The sequence below is a fragment of the Phragmites australis genome, chromosome 14, assembly GCF_958298935.1.
Source record: "Phragmites australis chromosome 14, lpPhrAust1.1, whole genome shotgun sequence".
Lineage (NCBI taxonomy): Eukaryota > Viridiplantae > Streptophyta > Magnoliopsida > Poales > Poaceae > Phragmites > Phragmites australis.
In genome coordinates this window covers 10,331,546-10,349,698 of record NC_084934.1, presented here as the reverse complement: position 1 = coordinate 10,349,698, position 18,153 = coordinate 10,331,546, and the positions used below count along the sequence as shown (strand labels likewise).

The window sequence follows — 18,153 nt, the reverse complement described above, 5'->3', positions numbered from 1 at the left end:
TTGAGAAACTTAATGCATTGGATTGTCATCCCGATCAATAATATGTCATACATATTTATAAGATCGGAAACACAAATGTGCTCCTACTAGCCTTGTTGTGAACACAAGGTTCTTGCTCACTCTCCATTGAGTTAAACTCTTTTGACCATCTCATCAAAGTGAAAAATCCAACTCTGAGATGCTCACCTCAATCCACAAATGGACTTTTGAAGCTTGCATATAGCTTCTCAGCATGTTTAGGATCATCAAAACCTTCAGGTTATATGACATAGACGCCTACCTTAGGTTTCCATTAAGGAAAACCGTTTTGACATCATAATATACATCATCGTTAGGATGATCCCGGTAGACTTTAGCATTGCAACAGGCAGTATATTTCATCATAATCAACACTTTGAATTACCATGAAACTTATCACCACCAATCGTGCTATATAGACGTGAACATTTCCATTAGCCTCTACCCACTTTTCTTAAAACCCAATTATACTCAATAGATTTTATACCATTGGGTGGATTGACCAACTTCCAAACTTGGTTTTCTCTCATGGATTATATTTTGGATCTCATGGCTCTAAGCTATTGCTCATTATTGTCCAACAATAATATATCGCACTGCTCCGTGGCTAGGAACATAAACCTCTCAGGTGCACGACTGACCCTTTCCAATCGACTTGGGGCTGGTGTCTCGACAACATCTTCTGCAACATCCAGTTGTGGTTTAGTAGGAGCTGAAATGTTTTTTTTATGGTTCCCGAATCTCTTTGAGTTGCACCATGCTTCCACTACTTTTTTTGAGAGAAACTCTTTCTCTATAAATACACCATTCCGGGCGACAAACACTTTATCTTCTTCCTGATTATAGAAATAATATCCTTTGGTTTCCCTTGGATACCATATAAATAAGCATTTATCTGGGAGTGAGCTTATCGGACGTCAAATGTTTAACATAGGCTTCACAATCCCAAATCTTAAGGAAAGACAATATAGGACACTTCTCGGCCTATATCTCATATGTCATCTCCTCCATAGACTTAGATGGAACCTTATTTAACATGAAATCAACAATTTCTAGAGCATATCCTAGAAAGATAATGGAAGATCAAATTGGCTCATCATACTCCGAACAATGTCCAACAAAGTATGGTTCGTCCGTTTAGACACCCATTTCATGGAGGCATGTTGTGCAGAGTCAACTGTGAAACAATTCCACATTGCTTTAGATGACCATGAAATCATGGCTCAAGTATTCATCTCCATGATCCAATCGCTGGAATATAATTATCTTGCCCGTATGATTTTGTACCTCATTTTGAAAAACTTTGAACTTTTCGAAGGATTCAGATTTGTACTGAGAACCACTTTTAGCTATAGAGCTCCTCAGCCCGCATACATCTGTATGTACAAAAGCAACTTAGTCATATTGCCATGTAAACAAGATTTGCACATGTCAAATGATTCAAAATCAAATGAATCTTGAAGACCATCTCTATGGAGCTTCTCCATGCATCTCTTATTCATATGACACAAGCAATAATGTCAAATAAAAGTGGGGTCAATCAATGTTTAAACTCACATATCCTCAAAATCCATTCACCAAAGGATCATGATGTAGAGAAAAGGGCTCTATTAGGCCATGATTATGATTTTGGTGATTAATAACAACATAGTCAATGGGACTAAATTTTTTGTCAAGTATATGTTTTAGTAGGTCTTATGGATGTACTACATAAACAAGCAACCATAGCCGGGATAAAGTTTAGTTGATTTAGATAAGTCCTAGGAAAAATGTACTCACCGGATGGTCAGGTGCTGGAAGAATTTTTACGCACCAGAGCTTTGTGTTAGAGGTAGTTATACCTCACCGGATGGTCCGATGTCAAATGGGAAGAAGCAGTGAAGCATTGTTGACAAAGGGGAGAATGCAGATGGCTTCACCGGATGGTCCGGTGATCACCGAAGGATCACGTTGGACTAATTATTGCAGAGAAGAATCCAAGCATAGAAGAATGAAGATTAACTCACCGGAAGGTCCGGTGTTTGTGTTGTACACACCGAATGCTTCACACTAGAGAATTTCCTGCAGAAGCATTTTCAAGAGTTCAAAACGGAGCTAGGAGTTATGGCCCCCGAAATCAGTGCTACACAGATAAATCTGAGTTCAAATAGTTTATTTTGTGGTGAATTTTTTGAAATCAATATGATGTTTTCAGAAGTTATAATGACTACCAAAGTTGTAGATCTTTTCGAGTACTATAATTTAGAGTCAAGAAACGTCCAATTTGGAGTCCAGACGATGGAGATATCATCCTCGGAATAGAGAGCTGCGAAAAAAGAAACTGTAACCGACTCGAACTTGAATCTGATTCGTGTTCGGCTTGGACTCCACCTCAACCAGCTGTCCCTAGCCCTATAAATATGAGTTGCACGTCCTCTCCTACCCCTATTCCATGCCCCCAAGCATCGCCGGAGCGCCGCCGTTCGCCGGAACCACCGCCGCCGCCGCCCATGATGCGCTACATCGTCTTCTCCGTGAATCCTCCTTCCTAGACCATCAAAGAAAGGTGAGGACCCCTTCTTCTCCTCCCTTAATACTGTTTTAACATCATACTAAGTTCCTAGCCAAGCTCTAGCCTCGGCCAAAGCCCAATCTACATCGCCACGGTCGTCGCCATCGCAGACAACCACGCTGCAGCCGATTGGCATCGACGTTCCCGACCAACTATTGTACCATTTGTCATGCCCTTTCACCAGCACATGACCCATGATGTTCCCCACAACCTCACCAACTGGTTCAGCCAGTAGAGTAGCCAAACCACCGTAATGAAGGTCGACATACCCACTGTCCGGTTTCTGGATGCGTTCTGCGCATGCATCGGATTTGCATTCGCGTTCCCCGTCAATTTGAAAGTTGTATGGATGCATCAACTACATCATGGTGTGTCCCATAGAGTCTTCTACGTGACCCTAGGAGCCCATCCCCGTTTGTGCAGCAACACGACCAGGTCGCCATTGCTAACCACAGCATGTCGTAGCCATCACCTGTCTCATCTCTGCTGATCATTCTTCCTCTCAGTGGATGATCTACCCAAAACTATGCCATAGCATTGTGTTCCCGGGATATATGAACATATCTGCTCAAACGGTTTCTCAAATTTCATAGCCAATCTCTAAGAACGCGAGTGTCTTCTTTCCTGCATCTGTTCACGGTCACCACCAAACCTAGAAGCAGTCATCATTGTTTTACCGCTACCTTGGATGACCCCTTCCAAAACCAACCATACCACTGAGTTAGTATTTCCGCGTTCTATGCTATGCTTCCCTCATTTCACTGAAACACCACTGAAGCCCGACATCAATGTTTGTGGCCACGCGCCCGATCGCCTTCTCTGACGAAACCTGAACCACCACCGCTACATAGAGTTACCAGTAGTATCCTTAACCTAGAAGCGCAACCTTAGGCCTTTTTGATCCATCACAGGTGGTTGATACTAGATCTCAGCGTATCCCTTCTTTCATCCAAGATGGTACTTGCACAGCATTCCGAGTCAGTGCCACAACATTCTCCTTAGCCTAGTTAGCGAAGTCTGGTCTACCCTACACTTCCTGAATCTTGCGCAACAATGTTATCAAGCTTGACACAGTGATTGTGCAATAAAACCTTTCCCATAGGAAGATAGTTTCAGGAAAATTAGCATTTCCTTTTCAGTCTAATCCATCTCTCGAAAGATGTTCTCTTTTCATCTTAACTCCAATTTAGGTGATTCTTGCGTCTAAATGTTTCTAAAATCTTACTAATCCAACCATAGTGTTTTTAAAGTATTTTAATGATGTTTAGTATGTTATTCTTAGTGTTTTCTTTGTGTTGTTTGTCGGTAGTTCTTGCGATTAGTCAATAACGTTCCGGAGCAGTTCGAGGGACTTCAAGACCAAGATTTCGACAACACTGAGCAGAATTGGGAATAAGGCAAGAGTCCTTGATCATATTAAACCTATGTTTTAAAAATTTTTGTTTTATAAATCTGCATGCAATGTCTGTCAATTTGATGGGTAGTCACCTATGTTAGGGTTTTACCTAGATATTCCCTTCTCATTCCTTGAAGCCTATGTGGTTTTTGGTTAGGTGTCTTATGGGTAGAGTTGCTTAGCCATGTTGTCAAAATGTTGGGAAGTGTCATATATATGATTAATGAAGTTATGCTTAACGATGAATTTGGTATAGTAACATGGAACCCTAGGACTTGGGAAAAGATTGAGTTTGGTGATGATGATTCAGGTGGTGGGTTTGTGGATACATTCCTGGCAGAGATGTTATGTTAGTTATTTCTCAGTTGGATGTTGGTTCTTGTGGTCGACTTGTGGATACGTTCTGAGTAGAGATGTTAGGTTTTGTTGGTTATTTCCCTATTGGATAGTTGGAAAGTCTTTGCCTAAGTGTCACATATAAGGACCAGTTCATGGAGCGACAACCCAAGAATTACCGTACCAACCATAAGGCCAATATGGGTAAGGCTTAGCATACTGATTAGACTCCTGGCTGGTATTCGTTGGAGTACCAGGACCTAATCAATGGACAATGCTTCGTAGTGATCTCCTGGCGGCACACCACTGGCGTGTGTTAAGTGTCTAGCTAACACGGCAACATGGAAATCACGACTCATGGGGAAAGCTGGACAACTTCTGCAGAGTATAAAAACTGTTATAACAGCTATGTTCATGGTTATGAGAGACTTGGATCCTCACATAATTAGTTCTTTGTGATTATGGGTTGTGGTTATGGTTCTGGTACAGGGAGTACTGGATGCTTGTGGTTTTGGTTATGGTTATGGTTATGGTTATGGTGTACAAGGTGGGTAGCCTTGGGTATGGGATAAAGGTTGGATTAATTGGGTTAAATTCACTTAATAATTGTTTAATGCTTTTGAGTCCAAATATCTTTTCATTACTCGCATTTATGTAATTATACCATGTGTTAGCCTATTCTTGATATAAGCTGAGCGCGTCATGTGCTCATACTTGCTATTCTCCCTACCCCATGCGAAATGTGAGCTGTTGCTCAGTGAGTGAAGATGTTGAAGACTATCAAGACGAGGTTGTGACGTTCTAGGCATGTGTCTCCTAGTCGGTTGCCTGCGGTGTTGTTGGGCACCAGTGCTTCTGTTCCGCTGTAGATATCTTCATAGAAGACAATATATGTCAATTGCTGTAAGAGTTAAACATTTATTTAATAAAAGTATTACTTTTGTTACTTCACTTGTGACGTCCTTATGTGTGTTGAACATTCTGGGCACACATAAGCTACATCTAGTTTTGGCCGTTAAAACCGGGTGTAACATAACCTAAATCGAGGATTCGCCCAACCACACTCTCAAAGAACCAACCAACACAACCTGGAATCAACGAGCTAGGAGCACCAATTGGGAGCCGATGATGTGGCTGCTTCTGTAATCCTGCGAGAAAACTACAAGAGCAAAGGGGTAGAGATCACTCTCCGAATTTGTTAGCACACAGCTTAACAAAGGGGTTTGTATTTCGATTATCAAAAGTCTTCCTATAATAGTGATACAAGGGGGTATTTATACTAGGAACAACCCTCCTAGCTAGGTGTGAAAGGTTAGTGGAGTTTCCTTGAAGATAAGCTAGCTGAACGGTCTAAAGTTGAAGAGTCTCGCGTGGCCTGATTAGCTTCTGGCAGTCTTTAGTAAATTGGACATTACTCCTTACTTGGAAGTTGAAATGATGAACTGTTTGTTGGGTGTGAATCTAGACTTGATTATCTTTCCAACCATGTGTATTATGCATGCCGAATCATCACAGGCTTGGTCACATGACTCGTGGAAGTTGAAGCAGTTGTCACAAGACTAAGAGTGTTGAAGGTTGTCGAGGCGGTCGAGGTCCCCTCTTTTTGGCCGACGAGGTGGTCGACTAGATCGACCACTTCCTGTTCGTGGTAGTTGTTTCTTCTTTGTGGTCAAGTATCTTGCTACACTGCTCGGAACTAGTCGAGGATCACGCGACGCTGCTCAGAGCTGGTCGAAGAGCACACGACGCTACTCGGAACTGGTCAAGGAGTATGCGGCGCTACTCGGAGCTGGTCGAGGCTTACGTGGCACTGCTCGTAGGCCTTTGTATCCAGAGCAATGTCCTTCTCTTCGGTGTAAACCTTAGCAAAACAAATATATAACATTTAGGTAGTATAAAATTCTCATCATTATTAAAGTTTAACTCAGTAAGAAGCGAGTTCACCTCTTGTTGTTTTTTTTTGGCGCGGCTTCGTGTAATCGTCCCTTAGATTAGGGGTGAAGCATCCTTGTTTACATGACTGGTTGGGATGTCTGCATCAGTCGTGCTTCCAAAACTATTCCTTGGTGATGAGCCCATGGTTCCTTCGGATACACATATGGTGAATTCGTTCCATATTGTTCATATTTTCTTTGCAGGGAATAAAATACAACTAAGTTTTGTGTTGTTTTATTACTTAGGAACATGGGAGAAGCACCACAACCTTACCCAGATGTCATCCCTCGAAGGCTAAGTCTACTTAGACTCGAGGCCAAGCTCTAGTCGTGGTCGAGTCGCATGACAAAATGTCAGTAAAACAGACATAACTCTCTCATACGAAGTTCGTTTTAGGCAATCTTGGACATTATGGAAATCTTACGATGAGACCTTTCCAATGGATATGAGCTCGACCAAATATTTCTTATAGTTTAATTAGAGGCATTAAAATATGGTGTTGTCACTATTTTGGACCCTGTCGGGTCTTGTAATCGTGTTGGCTGCACAACCCTAGGTCGACCTCCTCATGTCCCCCCTATATATACATAGTAGTTGTCATAGTTTAGGCTTAGGTTTAACTTAGATTATTCTATTTTAGACAGTTTCGCAGTTTATCAGTTTGTTGAACCCCAACTCAAGTGCTTCATTGGTAATTAGCAATATTCAGATTGCATCTACCTATTCTTGCTTGTGTTCTCAATTCGTTTGCAAGAAAAGCCTTCTTGGCGAGGTCAACCGCGTCTTGCCACGGTTGATAAGCACTGAGTAGTGGTGTAGAGGTTTCAAGGGTTCTTGATATGTTCTGGTCTGAGCTTTTGGATCATCAATATCGAAACTCCACCAATTGAGTTATCATATTACCTTCGGAAGATCGGGCAAACGCGCATCACTTGGCCTCTGTTGTCATCCCTGTAATTCTTTTTTGCCAAACGTGTAAGTTAGAACAATGTAGGAACACTGTCATATTCTTTGTAATCAAGTATGTCCTAAACTTCACACATTAACCCTCTATAGAAACGTGCCATAGAAGCTTCTTCATCCTCAATAATATCACAATGTACATACTAATTTGTAGCTCCTGATAATATTTTTCTACGGATCTATTGCCTTAGTTTAAGTGCTGCAATTTCTTATGCAAATCACATTTAAAAGAGGGTGGAACAAATCTGTTACGTATAGCAACTTTTAAAGAATCCCATGTAGTGGTAATAACACTTGCAAGAGCGTGGTAAGATGCTTGAGAGTGTGTGACTCCACCTCCACCACCTAGTAGTCGATAGGGAAAATTTATCTTTCATTGTTTTCTATCTTCCACTAACCATGGCAGGAGAAGCATCGAATGTGAAAGAGTGTGTTTTGAGGGAAGAACTCACAATGTTGTTGGATGATCATCGACAAACTACTAATGACGACATCGACAAGAAGCTTGCGAGAACCAATACCGCATTGCAATGACTTAATGAAAGCATTGCAATGCTCAATACACGTTTTCATTGATTGGTTAATCCGCCATCGAACAATGGTCGAGAGTATCCTCATGGTGTAGCCTATGAACAAGAGGAGTCCGTCGTGGATGATGAAATTTTGAGACAAGAACGTGATGCCTTTGATGAATGATAAAGGAACCGATTGATAGGGTGTCCTTTGTCTTGCATCAAAGGCGTCGTGTTCTTGCCTCAAAGTTTCATCATCAGCGATGGACTCCTCTTGTTCATGGACTGCACCATGAGGATTCACACACCTATTGTTTGGTGGTTGATTGATCAACCCATCAAAGTGTGCATTGAACATTAATATACTATCATTGAGTCATTGCAATGTAGTATTTGTTTCCGCAAGCTTCTTATCGATGTCATCATTAATATCTTGGCGGTGCTCATCCAACACCATCGTGAGTTCTTCCCTCAAAACACATTATTGCGCATTCGATGCTTCACCTGCCATGATTAGTAGCAAACAAGAGATAACAAGAAATTATTATCCCTATCAACTACTAGGTGGTGGAGGTGGGATCACACAATCTCAAATATCTTACCACGCTCTTGCAAGTGCTCTTATCAATCACAACATGTAGTATAACTAGCGGCTAGTTCATGATACCTTATCGGGTATGAGTGAGAAAGTTGCAAGGGGAAAACTGTTCTGATCAAGAGAAGGTGGATCTTCAATAAGAAATCTTTAGGAGCAAGGAATAGCAATAATGAAATTGGATTAGCAAAGCTGAATAAAAGTTCACAATACTCATCACAGTTGCTGGCCCGAACGAGTTCCTAGAACTAGCTCAAGCAATCTAGAAAGTAGGATAGATACAAGCACAATGGAAAAAAATTGCTTCTTGCTTTTTTTTTTACGAATGTGACACAAACATAGAACTCTTCTACTACCTGTCTAGGTCAAAGGAGGTGAGTGGGTCACAAACTTTTTCTAGAGAGCAGTGATACAAAGGTAATAAAAAGATACTCTCTCTCTCTCTGCACTTTGGCTACCTTTGTTTTAGCTATGGAATTGCTACTCGGACTTTGTCTAGCAAGGCATGATATGATGGGTGTGTGGGGGTGTCTGAGAGCAATTAGAAACAGATAGACTTTGACTTGGTTGTGGGGGCAAAACAAAGTAGTTGGACGAATTCGACTAGGTGGTCAAACCAGTGTAGGTTGATGAATCTGACTAGATGGTCAACCTGAGTAGGTGGACGAATTTGACTAGGTGGTTGAACACGAGTACGTGGTCGAATCCGAGTAGGGGATCGGATCTGAGTAGGTGGTAGAAGCGGCTGGTGAAACAATCTCGGCTATAGCAAACAAAACCCTTATTGTAACAGATGCAGCCAAGGGCAAGCTGAGATACACGATGACCAAAACAGCAAAGACTTGATGCTAGAAACTAGAACACGATGACTAGACCAGCAACAAATACACTGATGATGGACTCAAACTCAACAACGCAAAAACTGAAATCAAAATTGCAAGAAGGCTCAAAGTGGTTTGGACAGCAAAAGAACAAAGATCTAAATCTTTTTGTGGAACACAACTAAACAAAAAGGGATTAATGAGATTATCTAATGGGCAACTGAAGCACTAATACAACTTAATGCGAGTATTGCTGGATCTTCCGAAAGGTAATATGATAAGTCAATTTGGTAGAGTTTCGACGTTGATGATTTAAAGGCTCTGACCAGAACAGATAGATAACCCTCAAAACCACTACACCACTACTCCGTGCTTATCAACCATGCCAAAATGCAGTTGAGAATTGAGAACATAAGAACAGGTAGATGTAATCTGAATATTTCTAATTACCAATGAAGAGCTCAAAGTTGGGGTTCCACAAACCGATATATGGCGAAATTCTCTAAAACAAAATAATCTAAGAAAAATCCGAGTATAAATTATGATGACTATTGTATACACACACACACACACACACACATATGAGGAGGTCAACCTAGGGTTATGCGGCCATGGAGAGAGGTGGACACAACCTGGACTTCGACCTCGACATGCTTACAAGACCCGATAAGGCCCAAAACGGTGACATAGAAATTTATTTCAATGAATCTAAATAATTCCTAATGAATCTAAGGATAATACCTTATTCAATGGAAATGGCTCGTCATAAGCTTTCCAGCAAGTCCAAGAACACATTGATTGGACACCATATGCGAAAGTTATGCCAATATTATTGACGTGTTGTTCTGAGACTCCAAGTAAACTTTGGAGTTCGACTAGAGCTCGACTTTGAATCTGAGTAAACTTGGACTTTGAAGGATGACATCCTGGTGAGCTTGTGATGCCTCTCCTATATTCCTAAGCAATAAAACATTCACAAGAATTTAGTAGTAACCCATCCATGAAAGCATTAACAACGAGGAACAAGTTCACCTGGTGGTTTAATTGTCACGGATGTGCTCATATAATTTCCCCTATATGTTTTGAGGATTATTATAAATGTTGATCATATCTGAAGTAATGATGTCCTCATCAGTAGCCTTAAGGTCGTATAAAATGCTTCCAAGCTCCACCTCATTCATGTCTTCTTCATTGATTTTGTTTACAAATTTGGAGATAATTGTGGAAAGTGATTGTACTACTGTTATTCATCTAGCAACAACTTGTGAAGAAGACCGCTCAACCCTTGCCCATGTGGTTATGGAGATTGTTGGAGCAAGAGTTTGTCTTGCCCCAACAAGTACAGCGAGAGTTTCTTCTAAGGAGGAGACTCAAGCTTGCAGATGAAGTTTAAGAGGAAGGAACACCATGAATGTATTGATGATTGAAAAAAATGGATTGCTCTAGGAGAGTATCACAATGTGACTTGGTGTGTTTTCACCTTTGTGTATTTTTTGTTGTCTTGCCTATCCCCTGCCCAGAGGACCGTGGCCTCCTATTTATAGGGCCGTGCGTAGCCTGGCATACAAGTTATCATAATGTACAAATATCCGGGATCTGACCGAATTACTGGGCCTTATCCCAGATAACTAACTTCTACCCTATCGGGGAGATAAATATCCATCATGGTAATTATCGTGGTGCCTGCCCCCTGAAGGGGGCGATCCGATCGCCAACTGCGGCCCAGTGCCGCATAGTCAGGGGTGTCAGGACAGCCTCCATCATGCCAAGGTGTCAAAGAGGTGTCCGCTAGCCTAGGTATTTAATGCCGGTCACCTCCTCATAGGCAAAGTATGACCGGTGCTTCCCTTTTGGTAGATCTTTCTTGAGGCTTGATGACTCACCCAGTAGCCTCTGGGAAGCCGGCCTGGGCACTTGGAGGCCGAGGCTTCGGGAGATCGAGCCTTTGGGAGGCTGAGCCTCTAGGAGGAAGGACTCCGAAAGGCTGGGGCTTCGGGAGGCCGAGGCCTCAGGAGACCGAGCCTTTGGGAGGCTGAGCCTTCGGGAGGCGGGACTTTGGAAGGCTGGTGCTTTGGGAGGTTGAGGGTTCAGGAGACCGAGCCTTTGAGAGGCTGAGCCTTCGGGAGGCAGGACTCCGGAAGGCCGGTGCTTCAGGAGGCGGAGGCTTCGAGAGGCCGAGACTTTGGGAGGCCAAACCTTTGGGAGGCTGGGCTGGTTAAGCTAAGGGGCCGTCGGGGGTCCTTAATAACAACCCCCAATAGTAGCCCCTCGTGAGGGTGGCCAGCGGAGTGGTCGGGCCCACTATTCCTTTGGACTAGGGCCTCCGGCGGTCCCTGGCTTGTGGTTGATGGCTCATGGTCCAAATATTGCTTCTCTTGTCTGGCGTAGGTCGTCCTTTGATCCCTACTCTTCTCTCTCTCGTAATCTAGCACCTTTCACCATCCTCCTGTGGTTCGTATGGCTAGCTTGAGTACCCTGAGTGAATTCGGAACTCGGGTGGTGAGGGAGATTGCCGGAGTAGTCGCGGCGGGGGACCCTCAGGTGGCATCACTGATGGGGCCGCCACTAGGAGTGGAGCTCCGGCGTGCCAGCAAAAGTCACTCCTAGCAAATCACCGTGCTGGGGGTGTCTGTCATCGGTGACGAGGAACTCGACCGGATGGTTAGGGATGGGAAGATTCCCTCCAGAGCTGTCGCTCGGCCTCCGCTAGGCAAGGAGATCCCGAAGCCTCTGGCCCATGAGGTTGTGGCCTTCTTCAAGGCGGGCCTGGGTTTCCCTCGGTGCCGCTGCTCGAGGAGGTGCTCCGCCACTTCTACGTGGAGCTTCCGCAGCTCCATGCCAATGCCATTGCTCACCTGGCCACCTTTGAGTGGGCCATGCGGGCGGAGGGGTGCGAAGGGAGGGAGGATTTCTTTGCGGCCCTCCACTATGCCAGCTGCTAGCCGAAGCTGATCAAGGTCGAGGGAACGAAAGATGCCCCTTAGCTTCGGAAGCGTCAACTTCCAAATACGGCCGCAGTATCGCGATGCCTTCCCGGCGAAGGCCATTACTGGTCGGTGGTATACCGACTGGTTGCAGTGGTGGTTCTACTACAACATCGGCCCTGCATCACCCCTTCGTTCCACAAACTGGGATATTGCGCATGTTTCAAAACCGAAGACGGGGGTTACGGACGACCAGTTCGCCTCACGGCTGGCCCTTCTCTGGAGAGTGGTCGAAAAGATGAGCATGTGTGACCTCATGGAGGAGTTCACCATGTTGTGTGTTCGGCCCCTTCAAATGGGATGAAACTATGTCTTTGAGCAAGGTGTGGAAGAGTGGCCAAAGGTGTACTTTAGCCTGCCCGTCAGTGCTAGTGAGTTCCTCTTGTAGTTTGGTTTTTGATCTGCCGATGTGAGCCGTCTTTTTTCTTCCAGAGAGTTGCCTCCCGCTGAAGCGCGTGACAGAGATCGCAGAGGTGATCCTGGGCCCCCTACTCTCGCAGAGCGGGAGTGGCAAGTGGCCCTGGCACAGAGCCGAGAGTGGTACAACCGTGTCTGCTTTTACCTCAGCGTGGGCGCTTCGGCATGGCGGAATCCTCCAGAGCCTAGGGCTGCTGGAAAACGAGCGCGTGCAGGCCCACCAATCCATGTGAGGACGCTCCAGGCCCAGCGGCCTTCCACCTCTGGAGGCTCGCATACCAGTTCATCGTTCGAGTCATCGGAGGTGCCCCTCGTTTGCAAGAAGTGCCTGAGGTGGGTTGGGAGCATGAGCGACCAGTCTGGAGGTGAGGGCCAGGGTGGTGGTGATGACCGCGGGAAGGGCCAGGCCTCCCCGGATATTGTGGGTCATGGCTAGAGCCGATGGAGAGGCATGGCCTCTGTGGACTACGATTTTGGTATCATCAGCTCGAACGTTGAGGACGTTACGAGCCCTCCTGTAAGAGGTTCAGAGGAACTAGGTGTGATTTTCTTCGTTAGCCATATCCTGTTTTGGTTGTGCACCAGGATCTTGATTTGTGTTTCTATTTTTGTAGCGATCCTCGAGGTGGATTCATCCTTGACTCCAACCCCGAGGCCCAGCAGGGATCGGGGACTCCTTCGGAGGGGTCTATGAAGGCTGTCCCGGGGGATGTGAAATCGTTTCTGTGGGGCCCCGAGCCAGAGCCAGCTGGTGACCTACCCATGGCGGCTAGTGCTAGAGGCACTGTGCCCTCCGTCGAGGGTCCCTTTTGAGCAGTTGAGGGGAGCCCTGGCCTCGAGGTCTTGACCCTGGATGACTTCATGCAGCGAGGCATGAAGGGCCTTCACTGCGGCCTCCTCCCTTCTCTGGAGTGGATAGGTCAAGCGATCATTGGCCCAGCGTCCTTTGGAGAAGCTGGAGGCATGGTTGGTAGCGGCGGCCCTTCAGGTCGGTAGTATTGGTTATGATTTGCCGAGTCTGGTGTTGGGTCCCGAGTAGCTCATTCTATCTTTTTCCCTCATCTGTGGTGCCTTGTAGAAAGTAATTTTGACGAGGGTGCTAGGAGGTGGAGGGCGTCAGGCTTTTGCTGCAGCTCGTGACGAGGTTGAGGGCCATCGCCAGGCCTTGGAAGAGGCCCGAAAGTTGCCGAAGACCTCCGGGAGGCAAGGGAGGTTGCCGATGTGGCCAATGCAGCCCGTGTGTCCACCGAGGGCGATGTTGACACCCTTCGGGCAGTAGTGGTAAATATGTGGCGGGAGCTGGAGGAGGCTCGAGCATTGGAAGGGGCACTGCGTTCGGAGTGCTAGCAGTTAATGGTACTTGTGTCGGACTTGGCCTGAATTACCTCTGATGCCTTGAGTGTCCATGGGGCATGGTGCCCGCCACTGCCCTCTGACTCAGATGCGTCTGTTATGCCGCTCTTCTGGCTTTGGTCCACCATGAAGGTTATGGTTAGGGCCGCGGAGGTCTATGCGAGGTCCAACGCTCGTGTGGCTGCTGCGCTTCAGCTGACCCTGTTGCACTAGGCGGGGGTTGGTCCCCTCGAAGCACTGGAGCAGCAGGTGTCGGACTCCATGGTCGAGGCTTTCCGGCCAGATGCACCTCCGGCGGAGATTTGCGTAGCATGGTCGGACTGTGACGTTGCACTACATGGCCGGTCAGGGGACTCCGAGTGGCCTTCGCCCGAGTCCTTCGTTGGGAGGTCCAGTCCCTCACCCGGAATCTACGGGCACTTCGCAGCCCTTTGGAGGTTCTTTGTCTGGCGTTGTTGCCCTGTCGGAGCCATGCGTGGATGCCCAAGAGGTGTCGCTCTGCCGCGAGCTATCTTTTGTTTTCTTTTCTTTCCCAGGGGGTCAAGTTTTAGCATGTTGACTACCCCCTTATGCTTCATGTATATAATCTTTTCTTTATTTGATGGAACCGCGCCTGTCTTCTTGTGGTTTGCCTGTGTTGTTTCTGGAATGCTTGTGCCTTTGAGTTTTAACTGGAGTCCGATCTGCATGTATAGGTATGGCGGCCCGAGGCCAGAGGAGGCCTTGTGCGTAACTTGGATAGTGCCTCTGGGGAGGGATCGAGTGCGTCCGGAGCGTCAGGGGATACTCCATTCGTTCATCGGTGGAGTCATTTCATTATGCCCCGCGATTCCGAGGGGTGTATTGATCTGCAGGTAGCCGCTAATGTCTTGGTCAAGGTCGAGCCAGAGGATCCCCCAGTGTCCGCTCCAGATGTATATTTTGTTGCAAGGGATGACTGGTGTGCGGCCCACATAGCCCGGGAGGTTACCGGCTCACGTTTCTTACAACGCTTCGTCCTTCCCCGGGGTTCTAACGGAAGAGTGCCCTCGGAAATTCTTGAGTCTATCTTGGGCAAGGTGAAGGTGGAGGAGGTAGAAGCCGTGGAGGACTTACCGGAGGGGCAGGAGGAGGAAGAGCTGGACTTCTCGGCCTTCGACTCGTATCCTTTCCCGACGAATCCTTCGTCTTCCCGAGGCTGAGTCTCCGTTTTGGGCAGTAGCTCTGCTCGCGGAGGGGGCTTGTGTCGGCCTCCTGTGCGCAGTTGTCGGGGACGACTCTCCAGGTCCCACGGTACTTCTGGGAGGCGTGGCGGTCAGGCACCCTCATCTTCCCGTAGTGGTATAGGCAGGCGTAGCAAGCTAGCAAGTTTGCTGGGCATAAATTCGATGTACAACGGTTAGCTATATGAAAAGGCTCTTTGTATGTTATGTATGTCCAACTTGCGTTGTGTTAGCGTGTTGTTTTTGTTTCTTTTTCTCTCTCTTTTTATGATTGATCGCATTGACACTTCGTCTGTGCCCCTTATCCTAGCCCCCTTCGCATCCTACGGCTGCTTAGCGTCCACGGGGTGCGCGATTTCGAGGGGCATTGCGTTGCAGTAGGTGGGAGTGGGGAGCTTGGAGTTTTTATGTTTTCAGGATATCGGAAGGGTCGGGTGATTTTGGCATCGAGACTTTTAGTCGTGCCTCTGCCGGGGTGTTTATCCCTTTGCCATGTTAGGCCGGCCAGGCCTTAGAAATGATGGAGGGTGTTGTGCATGTCCGGTATGAAGGCACTACCTTCAAGATGATAGAGCGGTATTTGCCTATCCGCCATTTTAGGTTTGCTAGGCCCAAAGGATGACGGACGGAATGCCTGTCTAGTACGGAGACTTAGGTCTTCAAGATGCTGGAGTGGTATTTACCTATCCGCCACGTAGGTTAGCTAGACCTTAAAGATGGCGGACGGAATGCCTTTCCAGCACGGAGGCTTATGCCTTCAAGATGCTGGAGAGGTCTTTGCCTATCCGCCACGTATGTTAGCGAGACCTTAAAGATGGTGGACGGAATGCCTATCCAGCACGGAGGCTTATGCCTTCAAGATGCTGGAGCAGTCTTTGCCTATCCGCCACGTAGGTTGGCGAGACCTTAAAGGTGGTGGACGGAATGCCTATCCAGCCCGGAGGCTTATGCGTTCAAGATGCTGGAGGGTCTCTCTTTTTTATGGGTATCTTTGGAGAGGACTAAGCCTAGGGCTCTCTACACATTGTACTTGCTGAGGGTCTCCGCATTCCAACTATGTTCGACGGGGGTCCCTTCTGTATCGGCCAGGCGGTAGGAGCCGGGCCTGTTAGACTTGAGGACCAGGTATGAGCCTTCCCATTTGTTGCATAGCTTTCCTGGGGCTAGGGCGTGTCAAAGCACTAGTTTGCCGGGTTTGAAGTTTCGCGATGCAACCCTTGGATCATACCAAGCCTTAGTTTTCTTGATGTAGTGATCGAGGTTCTGAATGGCATGGAGCCACGTGCCTTTGGTAAGGTCGAGGGAGAGCTCCCTTTCTCCGTCAGTTTGTGGAAGTTGTACCCTGAGTGAGCAGCCCTTGACCTCGGTGGGGGTCATGGCCTCGTCTCCATACAGGAGGCGGAAGGGTGTGAACCCGGTGGCCCATGTGACAGTGGTGCGGAGGGACCACAAAACCTTGGGAAGTTCCTTGACCCATGGGCCTCGAGCTAAGCCGACGAGGTGGCAATTTAGACCAGAGAGGATGTTGTCGTTGGCCCTTTTGACGGCTCCATTGGACTGAGGGTGTCAAACTGCCGCGAAGCATAATTTGATGCTGAGGTTATCGCAGAATTGTCTAAAAGGACCGGAGTCGAATTGTGTGCCAATATCCACCGTGAGCTGTTGTGGGACATCGAAGTGGCAGATTATGTTCTTCCCGAAGAATTTCTAGACATTTTTTGACGTGATTGCAGTGAGGGGTTCGGCCTTGACCTATTTGGAGAAGTACTCCAATGCTACCACTGTGTACTGAAGGTTGCCTTTGGCACGGGGAAATGGACCGATGAGGTCCATACCCCAACGAGCTAGGGCTAGACAGGGGCGATTGGTTGCAAGGGAGTTGGAGGTCAGTGGCTTCGGCGTCCCATCCATTGGTATCCTTGGCAGGTGTGGACGAGTTCTTCCGCATCGGACATGATCGTAGGCCAATGGAGCCCCTGGCAAAGTGCCTTACTGGCTAGGGCACGAGGCGCCAGATGATTGTCTCATAGGCCTTCGTGTATTTCATGGAGGAGGTCGGCTCCTTCTTGTTTAGTAATGCAGCGAAGGAGGGGAGCGCAGATACCTGTCTTGTAAAGGGCACCATTTATGAGATGGTAGACCCTGGCGTAATGCTGGATGCAATGGAGTGCAACTGGGTTGTCTGGTTCTTCTGTTCCTCTCAGGAAGGATAGGATGGGGGCCCTCCAGTCTGCGGCTTCAATGGGGGGGGGGGATGGCGGCGGCTGTCTCGTCAAGAGCTCTGGCGGTCGGCTGGTCAAGGGTCTCGAGGAAGCTGCCTATCGGTGGGTCTTTACCCGTGGCTGCGTCTGCCTGACTGCTATCCACCTACAGTATGATTTGTATTGATATGCCATGGAAGTGTGCCTCGGCCTTGCAAATGGCCTCGAGGTATGTTGTCATGTCCAGATGTCAAACTTTGAAGTTCTTGTTGGTCGTCTTGAAATTGAGGCGAACAGCGTATTGGACCTGCTGGCCTGTGGGAGAGATGAGGACCGCGCCGGCTTCAGCGCCCATGGAGCAGTATGTTCTGTTAGTGTAGATGGTTCATATGTCTTTGGTGGGTGTAGTGGTGGGTTTGGTGGGTGTCGGGGTCCATTCAGCGATGAAGTCTACCAAAATTTGGGATTTGATGGCGGTGCGGGCCACAAACCTTACCACGAAGGGGAATAAATCTACCACCCACTTACTGATGCGTCTCGTCGCCTTCCGGTTGCGAAACATGTCGCCAAGTGGGTACGAGGTTGGGACAGTGATGTCGTAGGCAAGGAAGTAGTGTCGGAGCTTGCGTGAGGCCATTAGCAGGGCGTAGGCTATTTTTTTGAGCTCAGTGTAGCGTACCTTGGCCCCGGCTAAGGCCTCCGAGATGTAGTATAGAGCCCTTTGAGTGGAGCTATCGTTACTTTTGTCCTCCCGTACCAGGGTGGCGCTGACGGTGGATGTAGAGACGGATAGGTGTAGGAGTAGTCCTTCGCCGAGGAGGGGCATCGCAAGTGTTTTGAGGTGGGAAAGGTGTGCCTTTAGGGTCTCA

General features: G+C 47.2%; 1 protein-coding gene across 1 annotated transcript in view; it reads left to right on the top strand.

Moving 5' to 3' along the window:
- Positions 1-17,477: 17,477 nt before the first annotated feature.
- Positions 17,478-18,153, top strand: part of LOC133890226 (uncharacterized) — a 36,202-nt gene continuing 35,526 nt past the window's right edge. The window contains exon 1 of the mRNA XM_062330673.1: positions 17,478-17,645. Coding sequence (XP_062186657.1) covers positions 17,478-17,645 — 168 coding nt within the window. The remainder of the gene's footprint in view (positions 17,646-18,153) is intronic.